A 16,498-nucleotide genomic window follows, 5' to 3' on the forward strand; every position below is an offset into this window, starting at 1 on the left:
TCAAGATGCTTATGAGGAAAATACCAGTGCCAGGGCAAAAGCTGGGGGAAGGGGTGGGGTGTGGGGGCCCGAGGCCCAATGCACATTGGAAATGGCTCAAGTTTCCAGAAGTTGGGGTGGGCGGCGGGGGTGGAGGGGGGCTTGCAACACATGAAAGTTCCCCAAAGGATTTCACCTTTAAATTAGCTTAAACTCTGTGTAGTCTAGAGGGTTTCCTGGACACACTCACCCAAGCCTAAGGGTAACCTTAAAGGAGTCAAAGCCGTTTGTTTCCAAGGAACTGAACTTAATCTCTGATCCAATCCCAAAAATATTTGAAGAAATTAAAAAAAAAATGAAACCTATCCTGTGACAGTGTGAAATTCAAAATGTTTGGCAGACACCAAGACTTAGGCATGCAAAGAAACTGAGAGGACCACAGTGCCAGGAGAGACATCAGTCAGGTGAAGGAGACTCAGAAATGTCACAGATAATAGAATTAGTAGATAAGCCCACTAAAGCTACTCCCCATAAACACACCCCAGATGCACACAAAGGTAGAGGAAAACATGAATACGGAGGGGAATGACAGGAAAGACACATTCCTAGACCAGACACAATCTGGAAAGATCAGCTCAATGATGAGAAAGATACATCAGAGATGTCAGTTGGGGCACTGGGTGCAGTCACCTTTGATACTGCACCATGATTAAAGCTACCAAGACTACGGTTCAGAAACGTCTAAGGGGCAAAAATAAGACTTTCTTTTTTAAGTTTTGTACAATGGGTCATATAAAAGAATAAAATGGGAATCTATTGAATTATATGGCTACCGAACCCCAAGCTCTATGTTTGATAATAAAGAAAATACAAAGATGGATTAAGTGTGAATTAAGTTCTTGCCCAGAGAAACCAGCACAATTTATTAGATAAATGGTAGTCATAGAAAAGCATAATGTGATATTTCCACAACTTATGATCACAGTGTGAACACAGAATAATTAAAGGGGAGAAAATGAAAAGAGGATGTAGAATTCACTGTGCAATTACTGCACATTAACAAATAAAAGGCTTTGACATTAAAACAAAGATTCAATACACATTAGTGTGCATTCATGTACACATGCGCTTGACAGGTTAAAAACATTCAAGTCAATCTCAGTATGTGAACTTAAGTATTGATTTTCTTCCTGTTCTCTGGGGAATTGGAATATCCTCTGTGAGGGACAAAGATATGATTTTCCTGAGGGCTTGCTCAACGATTACTTTTCTAGGGAAGCTTTTCTTAACCTCTCCCCCAGCACCCTCTAGGTAACAGCACGCCATCATCTGTATTACGACCTATAAGTGACAATCATTTGCGTAATTATTTATATAGCATGTGTGTTAGATCAGTAGTTACTTTGCTGTTGCTGTGATGAATGCCATTATCCAAAGTAACAAGGAAGTTAGGGAATTTATTTTCCCTCCCCCCTTCCTTCCTTCCTTCCTTCCTTCCTTCCTTCCTTCCTTCCTTCCTTCCTTCCTTGCCGGTCCCTCTTCCTCAGATGTGGACCCCCTGGTGTGTGTCACCAGAGCTTGATGGGTGGCAGCGGGAGGCAGCCCTGCAAACCCTGGAAAGTAGAAGAGGAAGAGACGAGGCAGCCGCTGGTGGCCATGCCAGTGGGGCCTTAGGTCTTTCCCTAGTTCTCTCTATGGGCACGAGCATACCCTGTTGCCCTTTGCCAAGGCTCCATGGGCTTCAAAGTCATCTTTAGCATCTGTTGCAAGACAGGATCTGAAGGAGTCAGTAGAAAAGCCCCCATTTGACTGAGCGACTCTCTCCCCCACAGTGTGAGGGTAGAGAGGGTATCAGGTAAGGCTGGGAAATCTCTCTATTCTCTTGTTCCTCCCAATCCAAAATGGCTGTTCTTTGCGCAGCCTTGGAGGCAGGTCCCAAACGTCAAGTGTGGAGAGAAGATGCCAGTATGCAAGAGAATCTGCTCTGGTATCCAAAAGACCCTTGATAACCTGTCCAGTTGTTATCTCCTTAAAGGGCCTGTTTTTCTTTACTTCTTCCACCCAAAACACTAGATTGCTTGCACCAAAGCAGCCCTCTCCTCTGGTTTGTATTGCCTGACCCCTAACACGGAATGGCAACAGCACTTGAGCAACCCTCCATCCTGCAGGGATCTGCACTGCTTTTGTGGGCGGCTGCAAAGTGATTTTTATTTCTCCTGTGTAGTCAGAATCAATAACTCCTGGAATTGGATGCATCCCTTGTAGGGAGGTAAAGCTTCTGCCTAAAATTGGTCCCACCGTGCCCGTGGGCAATAGACCGCGTACCCCAGTGGGCACTGTCACTGGGGGAGAATCAGGAGTTAATATGACTGAGGCAGTGGAACTGAGGTCCTGTCCTGTGCCCCCTAGGTGACATCCTTGGTAAACTGGAGCAAAAGGATGAGTGGTGGCCCTAGTTATTTGAGAGGTCTGGGGCTGGGCTCCATGAAAATTTCCCTGCTGAGGACAATTCCTTGTAGTGGAGAGTGCCCTGTGGTTTTTGTGAAATTTACATCTTCTTTCTGCCAAAGGAAACTTTTCTGGCATAATCGATACAATGTAGCTGGAGGGGCAGTCCCCGCTAGACTCAGCATTCCACTCTGGGACTTTTCTGCTAACTCATGAGGATGGCACTGGCCGCTTATGTGACCCGGCTACCCACAGTTGAGACAAGGGCCAGGGCTTGGAACTTTATTTTTACGTCCCCCTTTTTGAAGTGGGGAAAGCACCCGGAAAGCCACTGCCATTGCAAGCACTTGTAAAGTCGCACAGAGGCAGACAAAATCTGTGACAGTGCAACAGACGATCACCCCTATTGGGTGGCCTATTGGGCGGCCTGTTGGGCTGGGTCTCTCAGACTTGTATGAGCTTGTTTTCAAGGTTTCCTTTTCTTTATAACGTTGGTTTTTGTTTATTTGTTTGTTTTGTTTTGTCTTTTGTTGTTTTGTGTGTTTTTTGTTGTTGACTTTTTTTTTTTTTTAAGTAGTGCTTGTGAAGGGAGGAGGCCACTTCTCATTGTAATATTCCTCTTCCACAAAGGTAGTACTTTTGAGAGAGTACCACCACCAGGATCAGCGGTTCTTTTTTTTTTTTTTTTTTTTTAAATTTTTTATTAGATATATTTTTTTACTTACATTTCAAAGGTTAGTCCCCTTCCCGGTTTCCTGTTCATAAGCCCCCATTCCTTCCCCTCCCCCTCCCCCCTCCCCTACCGGGTATTCCCCATATACATCCCCCTTACTGCCCCCATTTCACTTTCAGAAATAGCAAGGTTTGCCTGTAAAGCCTTCAGCATCCGATGGTGGTTGCCTTAGTAAAGGCATAGTTTCCCTCAAACCGGAGCTAGTTGACTCCACTGTGGCCCAGCTAGAGCGAGGCAGATCATCAACCATTTCTCTTAAGGCTTGCTCAATTATGCTCCACAAGGAAAGGGCAAGCTCGGGCATTGCTTCACCCTGTGGGTCTGTACCCACTTGCCGATGTCTTTATCAACCTTGTGCCATGTATCAAATCTCAATGATCCTTCTAACTTTCTGTGTGAACTCAAGGAAATCTTGCAAAGGGCTTGTGTGAAGCTTGACACATTTCTTACTAAACACTTGTTTCAAAACCTTAACATACATTTCTCTGCTTTTTGAATTTGCTTGACCCATTTTAATTCATCAAATCATCACCCCCTTTTCCCAGCTCTATCTCACAAGATAGGGGTGGGGTGGGGTTCATGACACCCAGAATGAAATCTGTCCCAAACTCAATTTGCCCCATATACTCACCTACCCTTGTCTCCGTCTCTGTCCTGGGTGCCAACTGCCAAGGACCAGCCTCAGCTTGGAGAGGGGTTCTGAGAGAAGGGGTGTCTGGGAGCAGCGGGAACAACCTGAAGTCAAACTGTGGGTCCAAGCTGGCAGCCTTGGTCTGCTGGAGACAGCTTTACTGCATGCTTTCTCTCTGTTGTGCTCTCCTTCTGATCCGCTTTCTCTGGAGATCTCCAGACAGCTCTCTCTCTCTCTCTCTCTCTCTCTCTCTCTCTCTCTCTCTCTCTGTTCTGTGGAAACAGCTCTCTAAGTCTCTCCAGCTCTCTCTTGCTATTCTAAAAACTTTCCCTGGATTGCTCATCTCCTGTAGATCCTATGCCCAGTCTTCTATTTTTACATATCAATCCAGTCATTTACTTCGGGTTTCCTTTTGATTATCCTATGAATTAGCTTCCTTGGACGCCAGTTCCTTAATTCTTAGGAAACAACAAACACACATTTTCTCTTAACATTTCAAAAGAATTCAGAGATCTGAGCTGGAGAGATGGCTCTGGTTAAGAGCACTGACTGCTCTTCCAGAGGTCCTGAGTTCAAATACCAGCAACCACATGGTGGCTCACAACCATCTGTAATGGGATCTGATGCCCTCTTCTGGTGTGTCTGAAGACAGCTACAGTAGACTTATATATAATAAATAAATAAATCTATAAAAAAAAAAAAAGACTTCAGAGATCTGCCTGCCTCTGTTAAGCTGGGTGGGACCCCATCCTAAAATTACCATTTCTACTACACCTGGGCCTGGGTTCACTGTGTCCCAGCCTGACCTTGAACTCAAGAGTCTGCCTGCATTTGTTATCAGCCTGCCTCTGTATCTTTCTGACCAGCTCTCTCATTAATGCAGACTTGTGAAGCCCCTTTATATAATTCATATTGCATCTTTATCGTTTTTGCATAGTTGAGAAATTATATATTTTCGAACTCATGTTTTTAGAGTTCTTTGCTACAGGTTGCCCTGAAGGCCCCAGCTTTTTTCAATTGGTTGAGACGTTAGCCACACCTTTGTCTCCTGGACTCCTGCAGTGTGATTATCATGGAGTCATTAACATTAATAGAGAGGACATTCTTTAAGGGGGGAATGTAAAATATATACACTGTTATACAAACAAGCTTCATGGGCTTGGCAGCCTTGCCTGCAGGCCCTATCCAGGGGGCAGGAACTGTCCCCACCAAGGCCACGCAGGACAGGCTCTTTCTTTCTTTCCCTTTTTTTTCTTTATTCTGCACTGGGTGATCTAGAACTCATTAGGTGGATAGGTCAGTCCTCAAACTTACAAGAGAAACTTGGCTCTATCTCTTGAGTGCCCGGATTGAAATGTGCCTTTTATTGCTTTGTTTTGGTTTCAGTTTATGGTTCTGGAGGTCTAGAGAGTCCATAGTGGTGGGGCAGAGACAGCATACTGACCAGAGCAGGAAACTGCCTGTTATACTTCTGTCCACACAGGAAGTAGAGAGAGCAAACAGGAAGTGGGTTGCGGCAGTAAGCCCTCAAAACCAAGCCTCCATGATACACTTCATTCAGTAAGGCTACATCATAACCTCCCAACTGCAAACGAACCACCGATTGGTAACCTAGTGTTACAATACCTGAACCCCTGGAAGACAGCTCTCATTCAAACCACTACAGCATCTACTTTGGAAATGTATTACATTCGGAAATGTAAGCGTATCACATGTCATGTAAATTCCCGTTTCTCTGGCTCCTTGTACTGTATTGTATAACATGATATGCGTTTTGAGCCTCTGGCAATATCGCGGTATATGAATAACTATACCAGCACACTGTCCTAGTATCCTCCACAAGAAGGAAAAGTAACTGTGCAAAGCGGAACGAAACTGGCACAAGCACATGAGATCTGGCACACCAACCCTGAACCAGAAGTCAAGGCCCTATCTGGTATCTGAATTCTGGATAGTCAGAAATGTTTCAATTAGTTAGAAAATGGAGACAAAATTTGAAGCAGCATCTCCAAGAGAGACCCACCACTGCACACCATGCTTCCTACCTGCCCTGAACCATGCCTGGGTCCGAGAAGACCGCCATCACTGTATGAGAAACTGAGACGAGAAGTGGGCTGCTGAGAGCGTTTCCTTATTAAATGAGAGCCTGTATGCAGTTTATCATCGGAGTGCCCTGAATATCCGTGAGCAGAGGAGGCGGTGTGGGACAAGGTTCCCGGAAGGCATTTGCTACCTTCGACCCAACCTTTCACTGCAAGCCTTGGAACCCAGCAGTGTACAGAATCCATCAGGTAGCAGGAGAAATACACGGAGGGATTGGGTTCAGAGGTCAGAGTGACAACTGCATAAGCCAAAAAGGGATCCCCCAATTTCACAGCAGAAAAGTCCCCACGGTAGGCAAGACCATGGCAAGTCATGGTTGCCAAAGATTCTTCTCCACCCTACCTGAGCTGAGGGCCCATAAAGTAGACTTTATGCTCACTGTATGTCCTTCCAAAGAGTCCCCAAACTTGTCACGGCAGAAAGGAAACAGCCATCTTCCTCTCCCCTTTGTTTCTTCTTGCCTTCTCCACCATCTGATCGATCTCCCAGGCTATACCCCTAGGATTTGTAGTTATCCTACACGCTCCCGTATTCCACATGGAATCGGGTGACTATTCCTAATGTTTCTGCAATCATAAGAAGTGTATCTCCAAGCCCTTCACAGGGCTGCATCTCCAATGCCAGGATCCTGACTGTTTTGTTGTTGTCTCTTGTCTGTGTAACTGTTACAGCCTTGTGTCTAACCCCTGTCGCCTTTCCACATTTCCCCACACTTTGCAGAAGTACACTGGCTACTACTCTATATGTCACCACTGCCGTGCTTGTCACTCTGGGGTGTCACCCTACGGCATCCATAGCTATCAGAAACATCTCCCCTTACCCTGTTGATTTGTATTTGTTTATTTACTTATTCCCGCCTCTCTGTCGACTCTGCTATGTGGCGGTGAGGTCTGTGTCTCGTAATCCCAGCATTCAGCCCAACATCTAGCTCAGTAAATCCCAGTTAGAGGGGTGATGCTTGAGGAGATGAAAGGATTTAGCAAATGCCTCTTCATATCTGGGCACATTAAAGAGGATAAAAGGTGTTCCTTGGAGGATTAAACAACCCAAGAAGGGAATTATTAAAAAAAGAAGTCTGAGGAAGCAGAGAAAATGAATGAAAGCCACAGGGTAGAGGAGTGGATAAGGAAGGCAGAGAGGAAACTGTCTCCATGCTAACCCTCCCATGGGTCAGAGAGGGAAACTTTCCGAGTGGTAGGAGCTTGCAAGGATCGGGAGCTAGGAACATGTAAAGAGAAGAGAACAAGGAATGGACACAGGGCAATGGAGAATGTTAACAGCTCTTCAAGGTATAAAGAAGTCTTTCCTGCTTTCAAGGTAATCCCTAGTGAGGATGTGCCACTTCAGAGTTTAAAAGGGAATTACCCCACAACCAGGGCAATGCCTCTAGATATCTAAGGCTATCCAATAACAAGGCCAATGCCAGGAATGGGTTACTTCTTTTGGAATTGCTGGTCACTGGGATCCAGAGATCTCCTCCAAACCAAACATTGCAGGGTATGCCACTGCTTTTGGTTACCCTCCAGAATCTAACGGTAACACTTTATTGCTGAAGACGTCACATACTTGAGTCATAGAACACGGGGTAACTTGACACTGACCTGGAAGCTTTGTCCTAAATGGCTAGCTTGTACTGTGGTGCTGGATATGCTACCAGGAAAGACAGACACTCACCAGTCCTCCCAATCTGTGAGGCGGTAGGAATGGCGGGCCTAATGAGACATGCCCACTAGTGCCACAGTGACAAGAATGTTATGGGAGTGACTAAACCCTTGGATTAAAAGTCAGTCAGGCTGCATTAACCCCATTGGATTAGATTTCAGGCCAGTTCCTCAAGACAAAAGTCATGCCTGTCCCCATCAATGGTGCCCAGAACCTATGACCTCGGGGGCAACTACTGCTATAACTCTAAGACTAAATGCAAGCAGTATCAAACTGACCTCTAATGACTAATCACTATACCCAATGACTAGCACATCTTCCCCCATCATCACAGAAGGTTCTTCTTATGGGAGGTGGTGATTAACTCAGAGACCCACGGCTGGTCAAGACGCAAAGAATAAAAGATCTTGGAGTGCTCGGCTCTAAATGGGACATCGATATTGCATTCTCTCCTTCCAAAGAAGAAATGGAAAGAACCATTGACGGCTGAAGGAAAACTGTTTCCTGGCCATGATGGGCGGTTGCTCACATGATGTCACAGCAACATGACAGCATGAACAAGATCTGTTTAAGCTCAAGCCAGACCTCCCCACCCCAAAATAATAAATCAGTAAAATAAAATCCCAGCGCAGAGGAGGGAGGTAGTCATGAATCCTACCCCTAGCTGAAGAGTGAGTGGTAATTAATGACTGCTGAGAGAGGAAGCGTCCATCTCTTTTAAGGATGTGGCTCCTCAGAGGCTGGCTACTCATGACTCACTACAGAGCCCTGCACCAATGCCCTTACATGGACACAGTGCGTTTATAACAGAATGCCTGGAACTGGAAGAGAATAGTAGAGGCAGGAACTGGAAGGAGGGAATGGGGAGTAAACTTAAATCAAAACAGATTATATGCATGTATGAAATTATTAAGCAATGAAGCAATGAAAAAATTATTAAAATGATTAAAGAGGACGTGACGCTGGGAGGGAGAGGGCATGATAGGAAATCCTAGGTGGGGGGGCGGTTAGATGTGATCAAGATATATGTTGTGTATGTATTAAAGTTTCAAAGAATAAGTTTTACAGAAATCCAATGAGGGAGGAATGTAGAGACTTGGACAATGGAGAAGAGAGTGCCTGGCTGCACAGATGGTCAGAGCTCAGGATTTGACAACTAGATTCTGGTTTGTGACAACAGAGATGAGGTCTCTTATAGAGGAACAATGTGTATCACAGAAAACTGAGAACAGGTTTCTGGAGAGACTTGAGCAGGGAATAGTTGTTAGGAAAGGCAGAAGTGGATAGTGTCACCATTCTCACACATATACACATACAACACATACTACCACGGTCACAGACTGAGTCATGTGACTGAGTGACAGCATATGTAGACGAGAAATATGGACGCATTAGAGAAGGTTTTCCTTGGCTGACAGGAAATGCCTGGTGCAGATGGCTGCACATGGTGGCTCGGGAAATATTGGTGGATATTTCCCAGAGGTTAGATTGACTTCGAGAATGCGACACACAAGCTCATACACTGTGAAAAACTGCACGTTGTGAATTAACATAGTAAAAACATGGAGAAAATCCACAAAGAATGTAATTTGCCTGTGTTTAACCCCAAATTGGCTGCCACAGTCAGGCCATCTCCACACTAATGCTGCATCTACCCTGCCTTGGGATTAAATGTGGGACATGAATATTCTAACAGACAAATCTAGAGAGCATGGCTCTACAATAGTTCACAGAACACTGACAGTAAAACAAATAAACTAGCAACCCCCCCCCCACAAATCCCTAAAACAATAATGGAGATAAAACAAAAAAGGAGACAGTCAGTATAGAGCAGCAGCGTCCCCTAGTAACAGAGGATGGAGGGTGGATGGGTAATAATGGAACATTGCATTTTGGACAAGAGAAAACTGATACATTGTAATGATCTCAAGCAGAACTTCAGCCCCACCCCACACACAACACACACACACACACACACACACACATGCACACACACACACACACACACACACCACACACACACACACACACACACACCCACCCACACACCCCCCCCCCACACACCCACACCCCCCCCACACACACACACACACACACCATACACACACACACACACACACACCCACACACACACACACTCACACACCACACACACACACACACCACACCCACACACACACACACACACACAACACACACACCCACACCCACACACCACACACACACACACACACACACACCACACACCACACACACACACACACTACACACACACACACATACCACACACACATACACACACACTCCCACACACACACACACCACACATACACACCACACACACACACACACATACACACACACAGCACACACACACACACACACCACATCACACACACACACACACACACACACACACACACACACACACACACACACCCTCCCGTGAGTGGGCGTTGGTGAGTGGGCGTTCCTGAAACCAGCGGCGGACTCCAGAGGACCCACGGAAGAGGCATATCTACTGCAGGCAGCAGAACCTCACAAAGGTACAACACAGTGGTAACGATGGTAACGAGTGGTGCGATTTCTTGGGAAATCCTTCTGATAAAATCAAAGGATATGAAAAATGTGTACTTCGGTCTGCTGATAATTTTTAATCTCTCAATAAACCGGAGGAGCACCTAGCAACGAGATTTAGTGTCAGTTTAATTTTAACAAAGGCAGGAAGAGTACTTGGTCATTTAGAAATATCAGAAACTTTGGGAGCAAGCCAAGTGCTCATAAAGCCAGCCTCTCCATAATCCTGTCAGAGATATTGCAGAGAGGATTTCTCGGAAGGGATGCTACACTAAATAATCTTTAAGTCCCTGTTGAAACATTAAAGCCGGTTTCGGACATTCTATAGCTACACTGAAGAGCTCCTGAGGTGGCCAGTGTGGACCACGGGACTCCTGTGGTGCTGTGGCTCTGCTGGGAAGCAACAAAGAGACCTGAACGTGAAGTGCAGGGGGAAAAAGAGATGACAGAGCTTCCCATAAACAAATTATAGAGCTGTATGAATCGACCGGTTTGGTGCTAGATGAAAAATAGATAACTAATATACAACGGATATTTTAAACATTGAGAAACATTTACAGAAATCTGATTTCTGATGAAAGACAGGAGAGTCGATGAGAGTGTAAAACTGGAAGTCCATATGTCAATCTCCAGAGTATGCAAACTATTCTACACTGAGAAATAAAAGTATTAAAGAAATAAAGAATTCACAAAGGAAACATTTCTTAAAGGAACTAATGTTAGGGAGAAAGAAAACACCAGGCTAGATAAATATTCTAGGAAGCATGTAGCCTGTCTCTTTAGAATTTAAAAAGGAAGTTAAGATAAACCAACTAAAAGTGACCCATGGCCACAGTTGGTAAAGTAAGTTCAGAATGAGAATAACCTGTTTATAAAAGGAAAACATGAATAACTGAAAAAGAGGGGTGAACGCAAGGGGTGTTTGCCAGCTTCCTGCCTCTCTGATGAAACACCCGAGGAAAATCAGCTGAAAGGGAGAAAAGGTTCGTTTTAGCTAAAGCAGAAAGCCACGGCGTGCACTTGAGTCCGAGCCAAGCTAGGCTGTGAAGAGAGAAGAATGGGAGGGGCTTGGAGTCTAGTATCCCGCCGAAGGACATTTCCCCCAACGGACTTCTTCACTAAGCCCTATCTCCATCTCCCAGTAAGGCCACACTCTGGAGACCAAGCCGCAGTGCAGGGACTTTCATGGGAATTTTCTTACAGAATTCATGTGCTCAGAAAATACAACGTAAAGGAATAGCATGCCATATTTGCAAATAAAATTAGTAAATTAAATATAACTGAGTATTATGGAAATTAATTGCCTCATGTATCATAAAAAACATTGAAATAATTGTCTTCTTTGACCTACTGGTTCTACATATAAGAACCAAACATGCAAAATAATTTTAAGAGCTGAAAAATCCTAACTGGGGGCAGGAGAGATGGCTCAGTGGTTAAGAGCCCTGACTGTTCTTCCAGAGGTCCTGAGTTCAAATCCCAGCAACCACATGGTGGCTCTCAACCATCAGTAATGAGATCTGATGCCCTCTTCTGAAGACAGCTACGGTGTACTTAAACATAATAAATAAATAAATCTTAAAATATGAAAAGTCCTAACTGAGCTTTAAAATGTTCACAGCAATAGTTTTATATTTTTCAAAACAAAAATTAAAGAAAAGGAGTGAATTGATCTGTGTTTCTGTAGATCTGGCTGGGGCCCATTTCACAGGAGCGAACTGATCCTTTGGTCTATAGTCCTGGAGAGGGAGGTCGCAGGCCCTAATGGTGAAGCTGATACTGTTATTTTGCTAGGTGGTCATTGTATAAAGCAGATTTCTTTTTGGTATTTGTAATTTTTATATATGTGAATATTTCGCCTACATGCATATATATGTATTTTATGCATGTCTGGTGCTCACTAAAACCAGAAGGGGTAGCCAAAGCCCCCAGAACTGGAGTTACAGATGACTCTAAGCCACCATATGGGTGCCAAGAACCAAACCCATGTTCTCCCTAAGAACAGCCAGTGTTCTTAATTGCTGAGCCAAATTTCAAGTTCCCTTAAACTGACTATAAAATTATCTTTAATATTTCTTTTTTATTCTTCTCTCATATATTACGTCCTGACCGCAGTTTCCCTCCTTCCTGTCTTCCCAGTCCCTCCCCACTGTTTCCTCTCTCCCCAGATCCACTTTTCCTCTGCTTCTCTTCAGAAATGGGCAGATCTCCTAGGGATCGCACCCAAGCATGGCATATCAAGCTTCAATAAGACTAGCACGTCCCTTTACATTAAGGCTGGATGAGTCAACCCAGAAGGAGGAAAAGGGCCCCAGAAGCAGGCAAAAGGGTCTTAACAGCCTCCCACCATTAGGGTCACCATAAGAACACAACCATGACATGTACAGAAGGTCTAGGCTAAACCCACACAGGCTCCCCGGTTGTCTGTTCAGTCTCCGTCCAGGTTAGTTGATTCTATGGGTTGTCAAAGTACCTTCCAAACGCTCAGGCTTATATCCTTACAGTAGGGCTGTCCCTGGTCTTCCTCACAGAAACTTATTGCAGTGAACGGCACAGTTAAATAATCTCTTACCTATCTCAAATGCCTAGAATAGGGGATGGAAGAGTGGCCTGACCTAAGCGGGACACCATGTCACCCCTTAAGTTAGAGCCCAAGCCTTGGATTCATGAGTCTGCTGCAGTAGTGGTTGCCAGCAGAAGACCTGAGCACAGGGCTGGGGATGTCAACACTTGTCACGTGGTTACTGGGGGAGAAAGGGTCATCTTCCTCAGTGCTGTAACCTTGGGAGTGTCAGAGGAAGAGGGAGGGGGATGAGATGGAACTGTGGGGTGAAAATGACTGAAGTGCAGTATTATATTAGACATTTAAAGAGAAAACAATCCAACAGGATAAAAGACCAGCATTTAGTTAAGAGTCTACACACAGATACACATTTTGCATAAGCGGCCACATTTGAGTGTTATGGTAGGTCTTAACAGATAAGATCACATGACGGAAAAGGTTCAGGATGTCTTATCACGATGAAAACTAAGTTCTCTAAAGGAACGCGCTCAGAACAGCAGCAAAGAACATAGGATGGATGAGACTCAGATCGTGAGGCTACCGACTTGATGGATTATTTACTGTACAGTGAAAGCATACAAGGGGAAACAGCTGACGGTAATACATTCAGAGAAAAGAACACAAGAGAATTTTCTGTATTCACAATGACTGAAATATTTGCACAGGAAAGAAAAAAGACAGAAGAAGAATACACAAATACCAGGTGGTCTCAACCTGACCTGATGCTCAGTCAATAACTGCAGGTCCTGAGAACACAGCCAAGTGTGGCTCGCCCAGTCAGGATGTAGAGGTGAGCGAGAGAACCAAGGAGAGACAATGAGAGGCTCAGAACCCGCTTAAGCAGTCTGGCTAATGCGGGAGATAGAGAATGCAATTTGGGGCAGATATGGTAAATCTTCTATAACGAGTAGGGCTGTAATTCTTTTCATGGTAGGTTGCTAGGAAAATCATAAATTGGTCATGGTTAAAATGTCAGAAGACTCAAAATTGTGAGGAAAAAATAATGAATTATTGAGGTTTGTGCTTACTCTGGAAGCCACACGTTTTCTGAGAGAGATGGGAGGTGAGCGGGAAATAATTTCTGCTGTCTGAATATTTCAATTAGGGAGCTGGGAAAAGATAAGTGGGGGAATCCGAATCTTAACCCCCATGTTATCAAAAGGAAGGATCAGCCGGGATGAGCTTCTGAGAAAAGGGCCTGGATAAACTCATTAGCGACTAGGAGACAGTGCCCTCTGGGCGAGCACGCCCACCTGTAGAGACAGTGCCCTCTGTACGGGAGAACAGTTGTCCGTTGTACTACAGCATTTTTAAAGGTGTGATTTCACTTGCCAAGAAGCCAGGCTGGCTAAAGAAAAATCACGACCGTTCTGCCGTCTGAACTGCTACAATGTAGTCTCTTTCCTTTTCTTTTCTCTAGTCTCAGTTTTCCTCACTCTCATCTCCTTTCAGGCTCCTTCTTGCTGTGGGTAAAAGGAACCATGGGAATGGAGAAGTGGCTCAGTGGTTAGAAACATTGGCTGCTCTTCCAGAGGACCTGCGGTCCATTCTCAGAGCTCACAAATTGGTTCGTAACTGTTTATGTCTCCAGTTCCAGGGGATCCAATGCCCTCTTCTGGCCTCCATGAGCCCTGGGCACGCATGTAGTTCACAGAGTTACATGCAGGCAAGTCACTGATACACATAAAATGACTTTATACAATGGCTTTTTAAAGATTTATTTATTTAATGTGTGTGAGTGCACTGTAGCTGTCTTCAGACACAGCAGAAGAAGGCATCGGATCCCATTACGGATGTAGTTTCTGGGAATTGAACTCAGGACCTCTGGAAGAGCACTCAGTGCTCTTAACTATTGAGACATCTCTCCAGTCCATAAAATGACTTTTAAATATGTAAAAAGGAAACCATAAATATATGCCTACATATAACTCAATATAGCTAATTTAGGGTTTTGTTTGTTTGTTTGTTTTTGTGAACATCATTGACAAAAAGGGAAGGGACAGATGGAGGCATTGATATAGGAAGAGAGAGAGTAAGGGACAGAGGGACAGAGGAAGGAGGGAAAGGATGAAGGACAGATGGAACTTAGCATTGTAGACAGGATCCCACATCCCCACAACCCCCTACTCTTCAGTACATACCATCAAATTACAGTAACTTCAGGGCAAACCACAACAGCAGTATAGTCACAGTGGTCTTCCCATCAAGTACATCCCCAGGACGACGGGGACCAGCCTATCTGATGACTGTTGAGGCCTGTGTACCCATCAGAGCCTCCATGACTATTTGCTGAGTGAATGGGTAGACATGAGTTTCATCGTCTCCACAGACAATGCTGGTCTCCAATCTGATCACCAGTTCCCTCAGAGCCCCACGGATGAACCAGCAAACCGCCACACTAAACCTTTACCACTCACCACTGAACCCAAGCTTGGTTCCTACCACCAGTCACGTTTCTACTTCAAGTTATGGAGACACGGCTTTTGATGTGTGTGTGTGTGTGTGTGTGTGTGTGTGTGTGTGTGTGTGTTTATATTTATATATGTATATATAAATTTTATTTTTCAAAGCCTATTTTACAAAGCTCACATAAAACCCTCAATAAACACAGAGAAATTGAGTGGTGAAATCTTTCAATGACCTCTGACTTCATGGTATTTCTAAATATGCCATCTATCGGCTGCTCTGAATTACTATTTCAAGGTGTGACAGGCAGTGGAGTTTGAATTTAGTGTCAGTTGAGCTGAGTCCCTACACATGTCACTTCAAGGCTGGAAGAGTGACCTTCGACGCTCATCTTCAATGCCCCCGTTTGTAACGTGGGACCATGAGCAAGATCAGCAGCCAAACGCGGGAGCGACTTCAGAGGTGGTGGTCAAACAGGACAGTGTCCGAGACTAAGTTCCACAAAGTGGGAAGCAGGTGTCAGTCATCCCACCTACCGCTGCCACAAGGCTATGGAGAGAAGATCGGCGCTGTGTGTATCAAGTTGCTGTGTCTGCGAAAAGCAGAGCACAGAGGAAAACAATCTCTAACGCAGCCAGCCAGACACGGCCAGGTCAGAAACCAAAGGCCGTACTCAACACCGGCCTGGAGGGAGATTACCACAGAACACCTGTCACCCACAGTGCCTGGCAGCCTTGCCAAGCATCTTTGAGACCAGGAGAAAGCTTACCAGACACGAGCTGCTGTCCAGGCAACCCCACAGGAACCATGCCCAAGTTATTCATAGCGGTGGCCCAGGCTGTGGGATCGGTGACGGACATGTTGAGCTGCGTGGTATCTAGGGCGATGCTCCCCAAACCATCAGCTGCTGCGGGAGAAACAGACCAGGCTCAGTGTTGACAGGAAGGCTCTTCCCTTTAAAGGAAAGAAGTTCCTAAAGACCCGGGACTTCACTTAGCACGTTGCTAAGACATTTCTTTTTCTTTTAAAGCACTGTAATCTATACTACACCAATAATTTCTCCAGCTGTAAGAGCATAGAGACGGAAGCGTGAAGAAATGCTTCTGAGGAACTTTCTAGAAGGAAGCTTCGTGACATGGCGTCTGAATTGTTCGCGGCGTGCTTTCCTAGACAAAGCACTGGTAAGTTAACTGTCTAGCAGAACCAGAAGGATAGTGTGTCTGTTTCTGAAGATGATGTTGGGCCCGCATCCCTTCTAAACAAGAAAACAGTTGTCAAGGAATAGAACAAGTCCCGGCCAAGCCAGTGAGGTGATCACTGAAGCAAAGGCCTCCGAGGCAGCAGTTCTCCACCTGTGGATCGAGGCCCCTTTGGGTCACCGAATGACCCTCACATA

General features: G+C 45.1%; 1 protein-coding gene across 3 annotated transcripts in view; it reads right to left on the reverse strand.

Annotated features, from left to right (window-relative positions):
• Positions 1–16,498, reverse strand: part of Enox1 (ecto-NOX disulfide-thiol exchanger 1) — a 272,854-nt gene that overhangs the window by 188,121 nt on the left and 68,235 nt on the right. For 2 of the 3 annotated variants that reach the window (XM_032918166.1, XM_032918168.1), the window contains exon 3: positions 15,872–16,009. In XM_032918166.1, coding sequence (XP_032774057.1) covers positions 15,872–16,009 — 138 coding nt within the window. The remainder of the gene's footprint in view (positions 1–15,871; positions 16,010–16,498) is intronic. The other variant, XM_032918167.1, reaches the window with a different exon arrangement.

This window comes from Rattus rattus, chromosome 12 (genome assembly GCF_011064425.1).
Source record: "Rattus rattus isolate New Zealand chromosome 12, Rrattus_CSIRO_v1, whole genome shotgun sequence".
Taxonomy (NCBI): Eukaryota; Metazoa; Chordata; class Mammalia; order Rodentia; family Muridae; genus Rattus; species Rattus rattus.